At 57.7% G+C, this 13125-nt stretch overlaps 2 protein-coding genes across 2 annotated transcripts; one reads left to right on the forward strand and one right to left on the reverse strand.

The window, feature by feature from the left end:
* Window positions 1–3223: 3223 nt before the first annotated feature.
* ANKRD65 (ankyrin repeat domain 65) lies at window positions 3224–5160 on the reverse strand. The gene is made up of 3 exons (XM_036281423.1): window positions 4940–5160; window positions 4238–4772; window positions 3224–3646 (listed from the first exon to the last, which is right to left on the reverse strand). Exons 1-3 carry the CDS (start codon window positions 5158–5160, stop codon window positions 3224–3226), a joined length of 1179 nt encoding a protein of 392 aa, XP_036137316.1.
* A 2845-nt stretch (window positions 5161–8005) lies between these two features.
* TMEM88B (transmembrane protein 88B) lies at window positions 8006–9919 on the forward strand. Its single transcript, XM_036281417.1, has 2 exons — window positions 8006–8299; window positions 9659–9919. The coding sequence occupies exons 1-2, from the start codon at window positions 8024–8026 to the stop codon at window positions 9917–9919; spliced, it is 537 nt and encodes a 178-aa protein (XP_036137310.1). The 5' UTR covers window positions 8006–8023.
* The last annotated feature ends 3206 nt before the right edge of the window (window positions 9920–13125 follow it).

Here is a 13125-nt window from a genome sequence, read left to right on the forward strand (position 1 = left end):
AGAGCAAAACTGTCAATGTTGGGGAAGCAGAGCAAGTGAGGGTCCCTGGGTCAGGCCCTGTACCTCAGTGAGCAAGTTGGGGGCCTAAGACGGATGTTGGTGAGGATACTTAGGGCCTTGAAGGTCATACAAGGACTTTGATGTCCTGGCTGCACTCGGACTTGCTCACAGCATGGCAGCTTCAGGACAGTCAGACTGCTGCTGTGAGGCTGGAGGACAAAGCAGTGTGGAAGTCGTGTTGCCTCCTTAAGGGGCCCACTGTGGAACAGTCACAAAAGACCACTCAGCGTCGAGGGTCCGAGACACAGACTCCAGCCCTGGATGGGAGGAACATGGTCACATTGATGGAGGAGCACACGACACCGGCTAATTCACCAGGACATCTGTGAACAGCACTCTACACCACGTTTGGTTTTCTGTCTCCGTGAAAGGGAGCCCTTGGGGAGATCGTGAGCAGGAGAGTGGCATCCCCTGACTTACTGGATAAGACAGCAGCTACTGCTTCGAGAACAGGCTGCAGAGGCACGGGCCCAGGCAGGAAGATCAGTTAGACTGGGGCTGGCCTGGCTATGGCAACACCCCAGGCAGGCTGACGTGGAGGGGGCTTGGAGCTTAGCGCATGCAGTGGAGGAGGAGAGGCAGTGGGCTGTGGGTGAGCTCTGACCGCAGAGCCCACAGGCTGTTGGCCACCTGGGTGTAGGTCCACCTGCCGTTTCACAACCATCCTTACTCAGGATTCCCAGGATCTCACTCCAGCTCCCACCATCCCCCATTGTCATCTGCATATCTGCTCCCCCCATCTAATAAAAGGTCTACCACCTACCCCTCCACCTTGGGCCTAAGCCTCCCTAGGAGTCCTTGTTATCTCTGTTTCCCTGGCCCCCCATGTCCAACCATCAGCAAGTCCAGGGGGCTCTGCCCACAGAACCACCCAATTCTGCCTGCTTCTCCCTTGTCCACTGCCATGGCCACCATCTCACTAGAGTCCCTGTGCCGCCCTTTCCTAGGTACAGTCCACTGTGCACTTGGCAGACTGCGTGAGCCAAGCAGACATGTCATACAGCACAGACTCCCTAAAGCAGTGGTTCTCAACCTTCCTAAGGCCGCGACCCCTTAATACAGTTCCTCATGTTGTGGTGCCCCCAACCACAAAATTATTTTTGTTGCTACCTCATAACTGTAATTTTGCTACTGTTATGAATTGCCATCGGAAATACGAGTTTTCCGATGGTCTCAGGCGACCCCTGTGAAAGGGTCGTTTGACCCCCAAAGGGATCGCAACCCACAGGTTGAGAACCGCTGCCCTAAAGGCTTCCTGTTGCCCTGGGAGTACAATCCAAGCCCTTCCATGGCCCAGAACAGAGGCACTCACTGGGCATGACAATTCTCACTTTTGAAAGGTGAACTCTTGTAAAGCTATTTTTTCAGAAAAAGCATACTTTAACATTTTTTTAAATTTATTTTTATTGTTGTCCTGGCCGGTTTGACTCAGCGGTTAGAGTGTCGGCCCGCAGACCAGAGTCCTGGGTTCGGTTCCTGCTAAGGGCATGTACCTTGGTGGCAGTTTGTCCCCAGCCCTGGTTGAGGTTGTGTGGGTGACAGCCAGTCGATGTGTCTCTCTCACGTTGCTGTTTCTCTCTCTCTCTTCCTCCCTTTCTGACCTGCCATTCTATCCGAAGATAAATGCAAAAATGTCCTCCAATGAGGATAAAAAAAAAATGTATTTTTATTGAAGTATTACAGATGTCCCTTCTTTTTTCCCCCATTGATCCCCCTCCTCCCTGCTCCCAGCCTCCAGCCTTCACCGCGTTATTGTCTGTGTCCATTGGTTATGCACATATGCATATAAGTTCTTTGGTTTATCTCTCTCTCTTTTTTTCAATCCTCACCCAGGGATATTTCTCTATCTTCAGATAGAGTGGGAGGGAAAGAGAGTGGGAGAAAAAGGGAGAGAGAGAAACATCAACGTGAGAAGGGCACATCGACTGGTTGCCTCCCTCATGACCCTCCTGGGGACGAACTGAGGTACGTGCCCTTGGCCGGAATCAAACCCGTGACTCACTGGTACGCAGGCCAACACTCTACCACTGAGCCAAACTGGCTAGGGCTGGTTTATCTCTTTAATTGAATAAAGGCAATGATTTTCTATGAGGGTACAGAGGCAAGAGGTTGGAGACAACAGGCCTTTTTTTTTTTTAATAAGATATTTTGTTTTTTAATTTTTTTTTCTTTATTGGTTTTAGAGAGAGAAGAAGGGAGAGGGGGAGAGAGAAAGAATCACCTACGAGAGAGAACACTGATTGGCCGCCTCCTGCATGCCACCCCCCCCACCCCCCGACTGGGGATTTGGCCCACAACCTGGGCATGTGCCCTGACCGGGAACTAAACTGGCGACCTTTTGGTGCAGGGTCATTGCTCAACCACTGAACCAAACTGGCTGGGCAGGCCCTTTCAGCTGTACCAGAGGGTTTTCATTTATGAAGATGGCTGAGTGGTGACAGAGAGATGGAAGCCATGGAAAGCAGATATTTATTACTTACATTTCCTGAGAGGAGGGGACACGCCAGGCCCCAAAGTGCCACAGGGAGACCAGTGTCGGTGAGGAGGCAGGAGTGGGAAGGGAGGGGGTTTCAGGCCAGAGCCTTTACTGGGGTCCCAGCAGGAAAGGTAAGGCAAGGCAGGGGGACCTTTGAGACTGGCTTGTTTGATAATCCCAGTGGGCCTTGCTGCATGGGGGCCATCTCTAGCTGTCTGGTACCTGCCCCAGGTGATTTAGGGCGGGGAGTATTAGCTGGGTGTATGGGCTCTGGATCGCAGGAGAGCTGTAAATAATTGTGGCCGTAGGTTTGGCCCCGTAATTAATGGGAGCAAGTAGGCAAATGCTGAATCTAAGAAAACAGTAAGAGCACCCCCAGGTATAGAGAGAGCAGCTGAGGGGACACCCCCACGGTGGACAGACAAAACAGAGACCATCAGGTTTCGGGCAAATCTATGGCCACGACTCAGTCTCTCTACCAAAGATCGTGAAGGCTGGAGCTGCAGAGATGGTGTGTCCCTGGGAGTTGGCTCGAGTCACTGTCCCCTTCTCCAGGAACTCTCGGCTGTTCTCCCCTCCACCCAGGCAGGTGTCCTCAGCCCCAAGAGAGGAGCCTGGCACACTCCCAAGGCTACGGGAGCCAGGAGCCTCCTGTCCTGTGCTGACCCAGTGCCTCTAGCGGTCATTCTACTCTCTGCAAAGGGTGGGCTGAACCTGGGACAGGCCCCCCTCAGACACCAGCTCCTGGGCCACCTCACCCCACTGTGTTCTCAGGGTGGGGTTGGCCCCTCGGCTCAGCAGAAGCTCTGCCATGGGGCTGTGGCCCCGCTCCACAGCAAGGTGCAGGGGTGTCTTGTGGAGCCAGCCAGTAGCATTGACCTGTGCACCCCTGTCCAGGAGGTGGCTGGCGACTTCCACGTGGCCTCCTCGAGCGGCATGGTGCAGGGGTGTGAGGCCCAATGAGTCTCCAGCATTCACCTCAGCTCCCCAGGCTGCCAGTAGCTGGACAGCAGGCAGATGTCCACTAGCAGCAGCCCTATGGAGTGCAGAGCGTCTGTGCCTGTCCTTGAGGCTTGGGTCTGCCCCGTGGTCAAGCAGCACCTCCATATCCTGGAAGAAGAGGGGAGGACCAGGTATGGGCCAGCCCTGGCCCAGGTGGGTGAAGGGCTGGGGCCACCACGCCATTTGCCTGAGCCACATCTCATCTGGCCTGAGTCACCTAACTGCCTCTTTCTCGACACTGCTTCCCCATATAGCACCCTGGGTTGGGGGGGATCTCTGCTTAGAGACTTCCACTTGTCTCCCTAATAGTCCTTGGATCAGATTCAATCCCTGTAGCCAACTGTGGGCCCTCCCGCTGTCTGGGAGCTGGCTGGGCTCAAGCACACGCCTGGTGCTCAATAAATATTTGTTGCTGTGGGTCCCAGAACCAAGTCCGAATGCCCGGCCAGGAGTCCTCCCGGGCTTCCTTGAGCCGTTTACAAACCGGAAGCATTCTCAAGGGTGCACTCAGGTCCCCGACGGCCAGGCCGAATCCTCCCGCCATCCTGCAGCCTTGGGCCGAGGGTGTGGTCTCCTCCGCCTGCCCAAGGGGTCCGCTCTGGCTGAGCCCTCCCCACACCTGGTGGACGGTGCGGCCCCTGGGGCGAAGGCTGCTCCTCTGCATCCGCCCCCTCACTTGGGGGTGAGGCCGGGACGTACCTGTCGGTGGCCCAGACCCGCGGCGACCCCGAGTGCGGTAGTCCCCGCGCCGTCCCGGGCGTCCACCCGCGCGCCGCACTCCAGGAGGAGGCGCAGCGCCGCGGCGCGCCCGGCCGCAGTCGCCACGAGCAGGGCTCCGTCCAGGCCCGGGTCGCCGCCCGCTGCGAGCAGCTCCAGCACCGGCAGCCGGCCGCCCGCAGCCGCCCAGTGCGCTGCCGTCCAGCCGCGCGCGTCCGCCGCCTCCGGGCCCGGGCCCGGCGCGCCCAGGAGGAGCCCGGCCAGCAGCGTGCGGCCCAGCGCGGCCGCCCAGTGCAGCGGCGTGAGGCCGGCCCCGGAGCGCGCCGCCGTCGGGGCCCCGCGCCGCAGCAGCAGCTCGGCCACCTGCGAGTGCCCGTGCCAGGGGGCCTCGTGCAGCGGCGTGCGCCCTGCGCGGTCAGCGGCTCCCACCGGAGCCCCGCGCTGCAGCAGGAGCCGCACCAGGGGCACGTGGCCGCGCAGCACGGCCAGATGGAGCGGGGTCCTTCCCGCGCGGTCCCTGTGGGGAGTGATGGCTGCGTGGGCAAGGGTGGGGCGGCCCGAGGATAAGACCCCATCCTGCCCCGCCTGGTGAGGGCTGCCCAGTTTAGCGACGGGCCGGCCTGGGGAAGGAACCTGCTACTTTCCACCCCCAGTGAAGAGACCCTGTCCTGCCCTGGGGCTCACCTCTCCTCCACACTGGCCCCTTGCCGCAGCAGCTGTGCTGCGAGGCCTGGGTGACCCCTCCACACGGCCAGCAGCAGGCGCCCTCCGGACTGTGGGGCACTGGCCCCCTCTGCCCCTGCTCCCAGGGCCTCCTCAGAACCCAGCTCTATCCATGTGAGTTCCTGCTCTGCTCCTGCCTCTGTGAGGTCCTGCTTCCCAGGCTCTGAGCTTCCAGAATTCATCTGGGAAGAACAGGGATCCTGTATGGATGCTGGAGGCCCCGAGCCAGTCCCAGCCCACCTGCACCCAGGCCAACCTGGACACCACCCCCACTTACTTTCTCCCCAGGGAACCAGGCTACTGGTTAGGTTTGGCTCTCAGTTACCCCCAGAGGGAGCCTGCTCAGGGACTCTGCCCTCTGGCTGGGGGTCCCTATGCTGATCCTGGTGCAGCACAGCCTGGTGGCCCTCTCGAGAAACGCCTCCCGCAGGTGTGGAGGGCAGGTGTCTGCTCCCAGAGGCCTGGAAGGCGAGAGCTGTAGTTGCCTGTGTATGTGGTGAGAGGGGAGGGAGCAGAGCAGCTTCCTGGGCCAGGCTGAGGGCCACTTCTCCACACTGTTTACCCAGGAACTAAAGGAGAGGCCCTGCCTGGCAGCCACATCCCTGTCTCCGCACCCTCTGCCAGTGCCCTGGGGAGACAAAGGCCAGGCAAGCAGGGGCACGCCCGTGGACTGCAGCTTCTCCGAGGAGCACAGCCTTCGATGTGTCAGGACTTGCCCCTGCCCCCTCCTCAGGTACCCACATGCCTTCCCATGGCTCCCTCCGTCAGGCCCTGCCCCTCACCCCCACTCCTGTCCCTGCTGACTGAGACCACCTCCCATGACTCATTGGTCCACGGGCCGACCCTCTACCATTGAACCAAACTGGCCAGGGCCATTTGCAGCATTTTTTTTAGAACTTTTTTTCTATTGATTTGAGAGAGAGAGGGAGAGGGAGAGAGAGATAGAAACATGGATGAGAGAGAACATCAATTGGCCACCGCCTGCATGCTCCCCACTGGGGATTTGGCCCACAACCTGGGCATGTGCCCTGACCGGGAATCAAACCAGCAACCTCTTGGTGCATGGGTCGAGGTTCAACCACTGAGCCACACTGACCAGGCCCATTTGCAGCATTTTAAACCCCACATCTGATTAAATAAGTACCTACTATAAGACCTTGACAGCCCTGGCCGGTTTGGCTCAGCGGTTAGAGCGTCCACCTGCGGTCCGGAGAGACCCGGGTTCGGTTCCCGCTAAGGGCATGTACCTCAGTCGCAGTTTGTCCCCGGCCCTGGTTGGTCGTGCGGGTGGCAGCCACTCGATGTGTCCCTTTCACATCGATGTTTCCCTCTCTCTCTCTCTTCCTCTCTCTCCCTCCCACGCTGTCTGTACAAAAGATGGAAAAAATGTCCTCGGATGAGGATTAAAAAAAAGAAAAAAAAAAAAGACCTTGACATGTGTGAGTGGTGTCTGTGCCCGGCCACAGGGCGTGGCATGAGCTTCAGGGGAGCCTCTACTGTCCTGAGGGGACCCGTCACAGGCAGGCTTGTGCTCCTTGACTCTGCCCCTCTGTCACTATCATCTCCCCCATTCATAGGTGTCTGATGGGACCTGGTGAGCCTGAGAAGCCTGGAACCTTAGAAGAAAAGTTGGAGGTGAGCCCGGGCTGGTTTGGCTCAGTGGTTATAGCATCAACTGTAGGCTAAAGAGTCACAGGTTTGATGCCCAGTCAAGGGCATGTACCTCAGTTGTGGGTTCAGTCCCTGGCCCCAGTTGGGGTTGTGCGGGAGGCAGCCAGTTGATGTGTATTTCTCACATCAATGTTTCTCTCTTTCTCCCTCCCACTCTATCTAAAAAATAAAAAAAATCAGCCCTGGCCAGTTTGGCTCAACGGTTGGAGCGTCAGCCTGTGGTCTGGAGAGACCCGGGTTCAGTTCCGGCCAAGGGCATGTACCTCGGTGGCAGTTTGTCCCCGGCCATGGTTGGGTTGTGCAGATGGCAACCACTCAATGTGTCCCTTTCACGTCGATGTTTCTCTCTCTCTCCCTCCCACTCTATCTGAACAAAAAATGGAAAAATGTCCTCAGGTGAGGATAAAAAATAAAAAAAAGAAAAAATCAATGGAAAAATATCCTCGGACAGGGATCAAAAAAACAATAACAAAGAACAGTTGGAGAAAGGTGATTGTGGAGCTGCGGAAGGGAAAGTTGGGGCCTGATGTCCACAGCCTCCTGTTCAGCTTACAGACAACCTGCTCACTAGCTTAAGTGTCAAGTGTTACAAGGAAGCCCTGGGGGTCTGGGAGGTGGTAAGAGTACTTTAGTGATATTCAGGGACATTAGTTGGGGTTTCTGGAAGGGCGGGGAATACTTTTCCCCACTTCAAATAAGGGAATCTGTGGTCCCAGTTCCCAGGATGGACTGCACTCCACACAAGGGCACCCGCCGCCGTGGTTGCTGTGCCTGTGTGTCAACTGTGCGCTGGGTCCTACATGCCCTCCTAACAGCACTCAGCTGCAGGCACACGGCATCTTCCATGTTTTGCCGAGGCTGAGAGGGGCCAGGTTTGGAGATGGGGAGACCAGCAGGGGTTCAGGCTGGGAAGTGGGGTGGGTGGTGACCTCTGTGTGGCAGCTCCTGATGGGGCAGTTGTCAGAGAGTCAAGACCCATGAAATGATGTCATTGTGAGGGGCCCGCTGGGAGGGGGAGAAGGCGGGACCGGGAGGGAGGAGGGCCCCGTGCCAGGCCATAGGGACAGCTGTGCAAGTCCTGACCAGAACACGCAGGAACTAGCTACAGAGGCTGGCCAGGGTCAGAGCTGCAGTCGCCTGGCAGAGAGAGACCTAGCTTGGCAGCAGGGAAAATTGAGGCAGCGGTGTGGCCCCAGAAACTGCCTGTCAGGGCTGGACCTACCTGGCCCAGGGTCCTGCCCTCCAGCTGGGTCCATTATCTGGTTGCTGGGGTCTGAGAAGGGGTCTGACCTGGGGACCTAGAGCTGACTCTGGGCGTCTCAGTCGCTGTCTGACTGCTGCTGTGAGCCCACCAGGCCTGTTGCCTGGGAGAACATGAGTGAGCAGGAGAGGGAGACAGAGGAGGATGAGGGAGGGGGCACTTCAGACACAGCACCCATGCTGCCCCGAAGGCATCCTGACCACCAGGCATCAGCCCTGATGTCTTCAGGGTGGGCAGGCCTGGCTGCCCGAGGCTTCAGGACCCTGCTGTGGCCCGGCCGGATTCTGGCAGGGCTCCTGCTCCACCTGCTGCTGCCCTCGACCCTGTTCCTGCTGGTGCTGATGCCGGCAGCTGCCATCATCTACTTGGGATTCCTGTGCCACTCCAGGGTGAGCTGAGCCCTCCATGGGCAGGGGCACTCGCTGGGACCCCTGGGGAGTGGGGTCCTGCGGAAGTTCGGGGCCCTGGGCCTGAAAGGGAATCTTCCCCCTTCTGGCACGGCCCCCTTGTCCCCAGAGGCACGCGTGTCCCTTCCTGGAGAGCCCTTCTTTGCCAACCCCTCCCCCATCAGCCACAGCAGAAGGGCGTTTGTTCCCCACAGGAGGGGGGGGACAGCTCTCTCCCCTACCCTGAGGCCTCCCAGCCTTGTACCAGGAGCCACCAGGGCCTGGACAGCTGGGCAGGGTGGGGAGAGGAGGGTGTTTCAGGAAGAGAAATGAAGATGTCAGATTTCACCAGTCCACAGCCCTTCCCCACCCCTGACCCCACACACAGCCCCTGGCAGACCCCTCCGACCCTGGGCTGAGTCTTGGTCCAGGGCAGAGAGGGTGTGGGCAGATGGGCCCCCGTGTCCACTTTCTATACGCCTAAGGCAGGGGACAGGGACCGAACATGGGGTCGCTGAAGAGAAGGGGATGCCAGCCGGTGACACCCACAGGTCGGGGCTCCTGGTCAGATGCCAGCATTGAGAAGGACCCTAGGACAGCAGTGTGTGTCGGGTGGGAAAGGGGGGTCGAACAACGGCGGGAAGGGGTGGGAATTCTTTGAGCCTCCCTTTAAAAGTTTCCTATTCTGGCCACTCACCACTTGGGCTCCTGATCTCCCATTTCCGACTCAGAAAGGATAGGCCCACAGGGGACCTCAGCTACCGAATCCTCCAGACCTGGGGCCCTGCCCCCTCACCTCGACTAGCCCTGGCAGTACGCCCTCAGGCTCGCTCCGTCCACCTGCTGCCCGACACTGCCCACGCTGAGCGCCCACCCCGCCCTGGCCCACCTGCTCCCTGGCCCACCTGCTCCCTGGCCCTGCCCCTCCCTCCAGGTCCAGTCCCTTCAGGCCCCGCCCCGCCCCTGCGGACCTCCCGCCCCGCCCTGGCCCATCGGCTCCCTGGCCCCGCCCTCCAGCCTCCGCCCCGCCCCACCTGCTCCCTGGTCCCGCCCCTCCAGGCCCCGCCCCGCTCTGGCCCCGCCCCGGCCCGGCCCACCGGCTCCCTGGCCCTGCCCCTCCAGCCCACGCTCCGCCCCACCTGCTCCCTGGCCCCGCCCCTCCTGGCCCCCGCCCTGGCCCACCTGCTCCCTGGCCCCGCCCCTCCTGGCCCCCGCCCTGGCCCACCTGCTCCCTGGCCCCGCCCTGGCCCACCTGCTCCCTGGACCCGCCCCGCCGGCTCCCTGGCCCCGCCCCGGCCCACCTGCTTCCCTGGCTCCGCCTCTCCAGGCCCCGCCCCCCGCTGACCTCCGCCCCGCCCCCAGGTCCACCCGGCGCCCAGCCCCAAGTGCCGCGCGCTGCTCTCGGACCGCGGCTCCGCGACGCTCATCGTGCTGGGCTTTCTCTCGCTGCCTCTGCTGCTGGTGCTCGCCTCGGCCGCCCGCGCCCGCTTGGCCCGGCGCCTCCGCCCGCTGCTGCCGCCCCCCACTTGGACTCCTGGACTCCGCCGCCACCCAGGGTCCAGCGACGGGGAACAGGAGGAACGCCATCCCGAAGGGGAGCGGCAGCTCTGCGCCTGGGTGTGACCCCGAGGCCCTCCAAAGGATCCGAGACCTCCATCTCCCCTCCGTGACCCCCCAAAAGTGGCCCCAGGCCGGCGGCCTAGCGGTCTGCGTCCGGGTCCGGCCAGGGAATCGCGTGCGCGCCTCGGCCTCGAGCGCAGTGCTCCGAGTGGTCGCGAGGTGGCACTGGACTCCCCCGGACCGCGGTCCGCCCTTCCCCACCCGCGGGCACCCCTGCTGGGAAGCCCTCAAGGAGGCGGATGGCTCTCAGAGAAGGGGCACGTGGCCAGGCTCAGAGAAAGGCGGCCTTTTGGGCTTCTGCTCCCTCAGTAAGGACAGCCCTGCGCGGCCCCATGTCTGGTCAGCCAGGGGGCCTCCAGCAGGTTTCAGAAGCGATGAGACTTCCACGCTCCACCAGAGCACGTGTTTCCGGAAGCCCAGCTTGGCCAGCAGCACCAGGACGTGTAAGGCTCAACCTGTGATCAGGTTAGGGCTCATCCTGAGACCAGGGTCAAGGCTCAGCCTGAGACCAGGAGTAGGACTTAGCCGTGCCCAGGATTAGAATTTAGATAGGCACCAGAGTAAGGACTCAGTGTGTTCCCTCTGGATACTTTTTCTTTTTTCTTTTATTTTTTATCCTCACCCGAGGATATTTTTCCATTTTTTGTACAGATAGAGTGGGAGAGAGAGAGAGGAAGGGAGAGAGAGAGAGAAACATCGACGTGAAGGGACACATCGAGTGGCTGCCACCCGCACGACCAACCAGGGCCGGGGACAAACTGCAACTGAAGTACGTGCCCTTAGCGGGAACCGAACCCCGGTCTCTCCGGACCGCAGGCCGACGCTCTAACCGCTGAGCCAAACTGGCCAGGGCTGGATAATTTTTTTTTTTAAATCCTCACCCGAGGACATTTCTGCATAGAGCGAGAGGGATAATTTTTTATTTTCTTACCTTTTTTTTTTTAATCCTCACCTGAGGACATTTTTCCATTTTTTGTTTCCATTTTTTGTTCAGATAGAGTGGGAGAGAGAGAGAGGAAGAGAAACATCAACATGAAAGGGACACATTGAGTGGCTGCCTCCCCCAAGGCCCTGGTTGGGTCAGGGCCAGGGACAAACTGCAACCGAGGCACATGCCCTTAGTGGGAACTGAACCCAGGTCTCTCTGGACCTCCCTGGACCTCAGGTCTACGCTCTGACCACTGAGCCAAACCAACCAGGGTCCCTCTGGATAATTTTAAGAACCATGTCTTCGCCCTGGCCGGTTTGGCTCAGCGGTTAGAGCGTCGGCCTGCGGTCCCGAGAGACTCGGGTTCGGTTCCTGCTAAGGGCATGTACCTCGGTTGCAGTTTGTCCCTGCCCCTGGTTGGGTCATGCACGTGGCAGCCACTCGATGTGTCCCTTTCACATGGATGTTGCTCTCTCTTCCTCTCTTTCCCTTCCACTCTGTCTGAACAAAAAAATGGAAAAATGTTCTCCGGTGAGGATGAAAAAAAAAAAAAAAAAGAATCGTTTGTTCTATGCTTTAAGCTTGTTTCCAGTTATGGATACGTTCTTTTTTTTTTTTTTTTTTTTTTATTCTCACCCGAGGACATTTTTGCATTTATCTTCAGATAGAGTGGGAGGGAGAGAGGGAGGAAGAGAGAGAGAGAGAGAGAGAGAGAGAGAGAGGAACATCAATATGAGTGAGACACATTTATTGGCTGCCACCCACACAGCCCCAACCAGGGCAGGGGACAAACTGCAGCTGAGATACATGCCCTTAGCCGGAACCAAACCCAGGCCTCTCTGGTCTTCAGGCCAATGCTCTAACCATTGAGCGAAACCGGCCAGGGCTGTTCTTTTTTATTTTTTATTTTTATTTTTAATCCTCACCTGAGGATAGTTTTCTATTGACTCTCAGAAAGTGTGGGAAGGGGTGGGGGGAGAAACATCGATGTGAGAAAGACACATTGTCTGGTTGCCTCCCTCATGAACCCAACAGGGCCGGGGATCAAACTGCAACCCAGGTACATGCCCTTGACCAGAATTGAACCCGAGACTACTTGGTCCTCTGGCCAATGGTCCAAATGCTGAGCCAGGGCACCTTTATGGGTATGTTGTTAATTATCCATTTGGTATACACAGTGTTTGAACAGTTCTGGAGTATTCTGAGCTAGTATTCCTTGAGTTCTGCCTCTCATTCATTGTACATGTCACTCTCCATTGACCTTTATGTCAATTAATCTCTTGTATTTTCCATCTTGTCTCTCTCTGCTGCCTTCTGGGCAGTTCCTTCAGCTCCCTCTTCCAGTTCATATTCACTCCCTGTGTCTAATCTGCCAATTAACTCATCCATTTAATTTTCTCTTTTTTTTTTTCTTTTTTTTTGTGGTACGTGACCCTAGCAGGAACCGAACCTGGGACTCTCTGGTCCGCAGGCTGACGCTCAACCGCTGAGCCAAACTGGCCAAGGCTCATCCATTTAATTTTAAATTACGATACCTAAAAGTTATACTTGCTTTCTTTTCTAATCTGATCTTTTAAAAAAATTTATCTTTTTGTTTGTTTGTTTGTTTTGTGGTACGTGCCCCTAGTGGGAACCGAACCCAGGACTCTCTGTGCCAAACCGGCCAGGGCTTTAAAAAACTTATCTTTGGCCCTGGCCAGTGTGGCTCAGCGGTACTGAGCGTCGGCCTGCGGTACAGAGAGACCCGGGTTCGGTTCCCGCGAAGGGCACGTACCTCGGTTGCAGTTTGTCCCTGGCCCTGGTTGGGCCGTGTGGGTGGCGGCCACTCAATGTGTCCCTTTCACGTCGATGTTTCTCTCTCTCTCTTCCTCTCTCCTTCCCACTGTAGCTGAACAACAACAAAAAAAATAAAATGGAAAAACATCCTCAGGTGAGGATAAACAAAAAAACAAAAAAAACCCCAAAAACAAAAAAACTTATCTTTGCCCTGGCCAGTTTGGCTTCGTGGTTAGAGCGTCAGCCTGCAGTCCAGAGAGATCCAGGTTTGGTTCCTGCTAAAGGTGCGTACCTCGTTTGCAGTTTGTCCCCGGCCCTGGATGGGTCGTGCGGGTGGCAACCACTTGATGTGTCCCTTTCACGTCGATGTTTCTCTCTTCCTCTTTCTCCCTTCCACTCTATCTGAACAAAAAATTGAAAAATATCCTCAAGTGAGGATAAAAAAAAAATTAAAAAATTATCTTTATCGATGAAAGCATTACAGATGTCCCCCCTTTTCAAAGCT

This window comes from Molossus molossus, unplaced genomic scaffold (assembly GCF_014108415.1).
Source record: "Molossus molossus isolate mMolMol1 unplaced genomic scaffold, mMolMol1.p scaffold_m16_p_35, whole genome shotgun sequence".
Classification (NCBI taxonomy): Eukaryota; Metazoa; Chordata; class Mammalia; order Chiroptera; family Molossidae; genus Molossus; species Molossus molossus.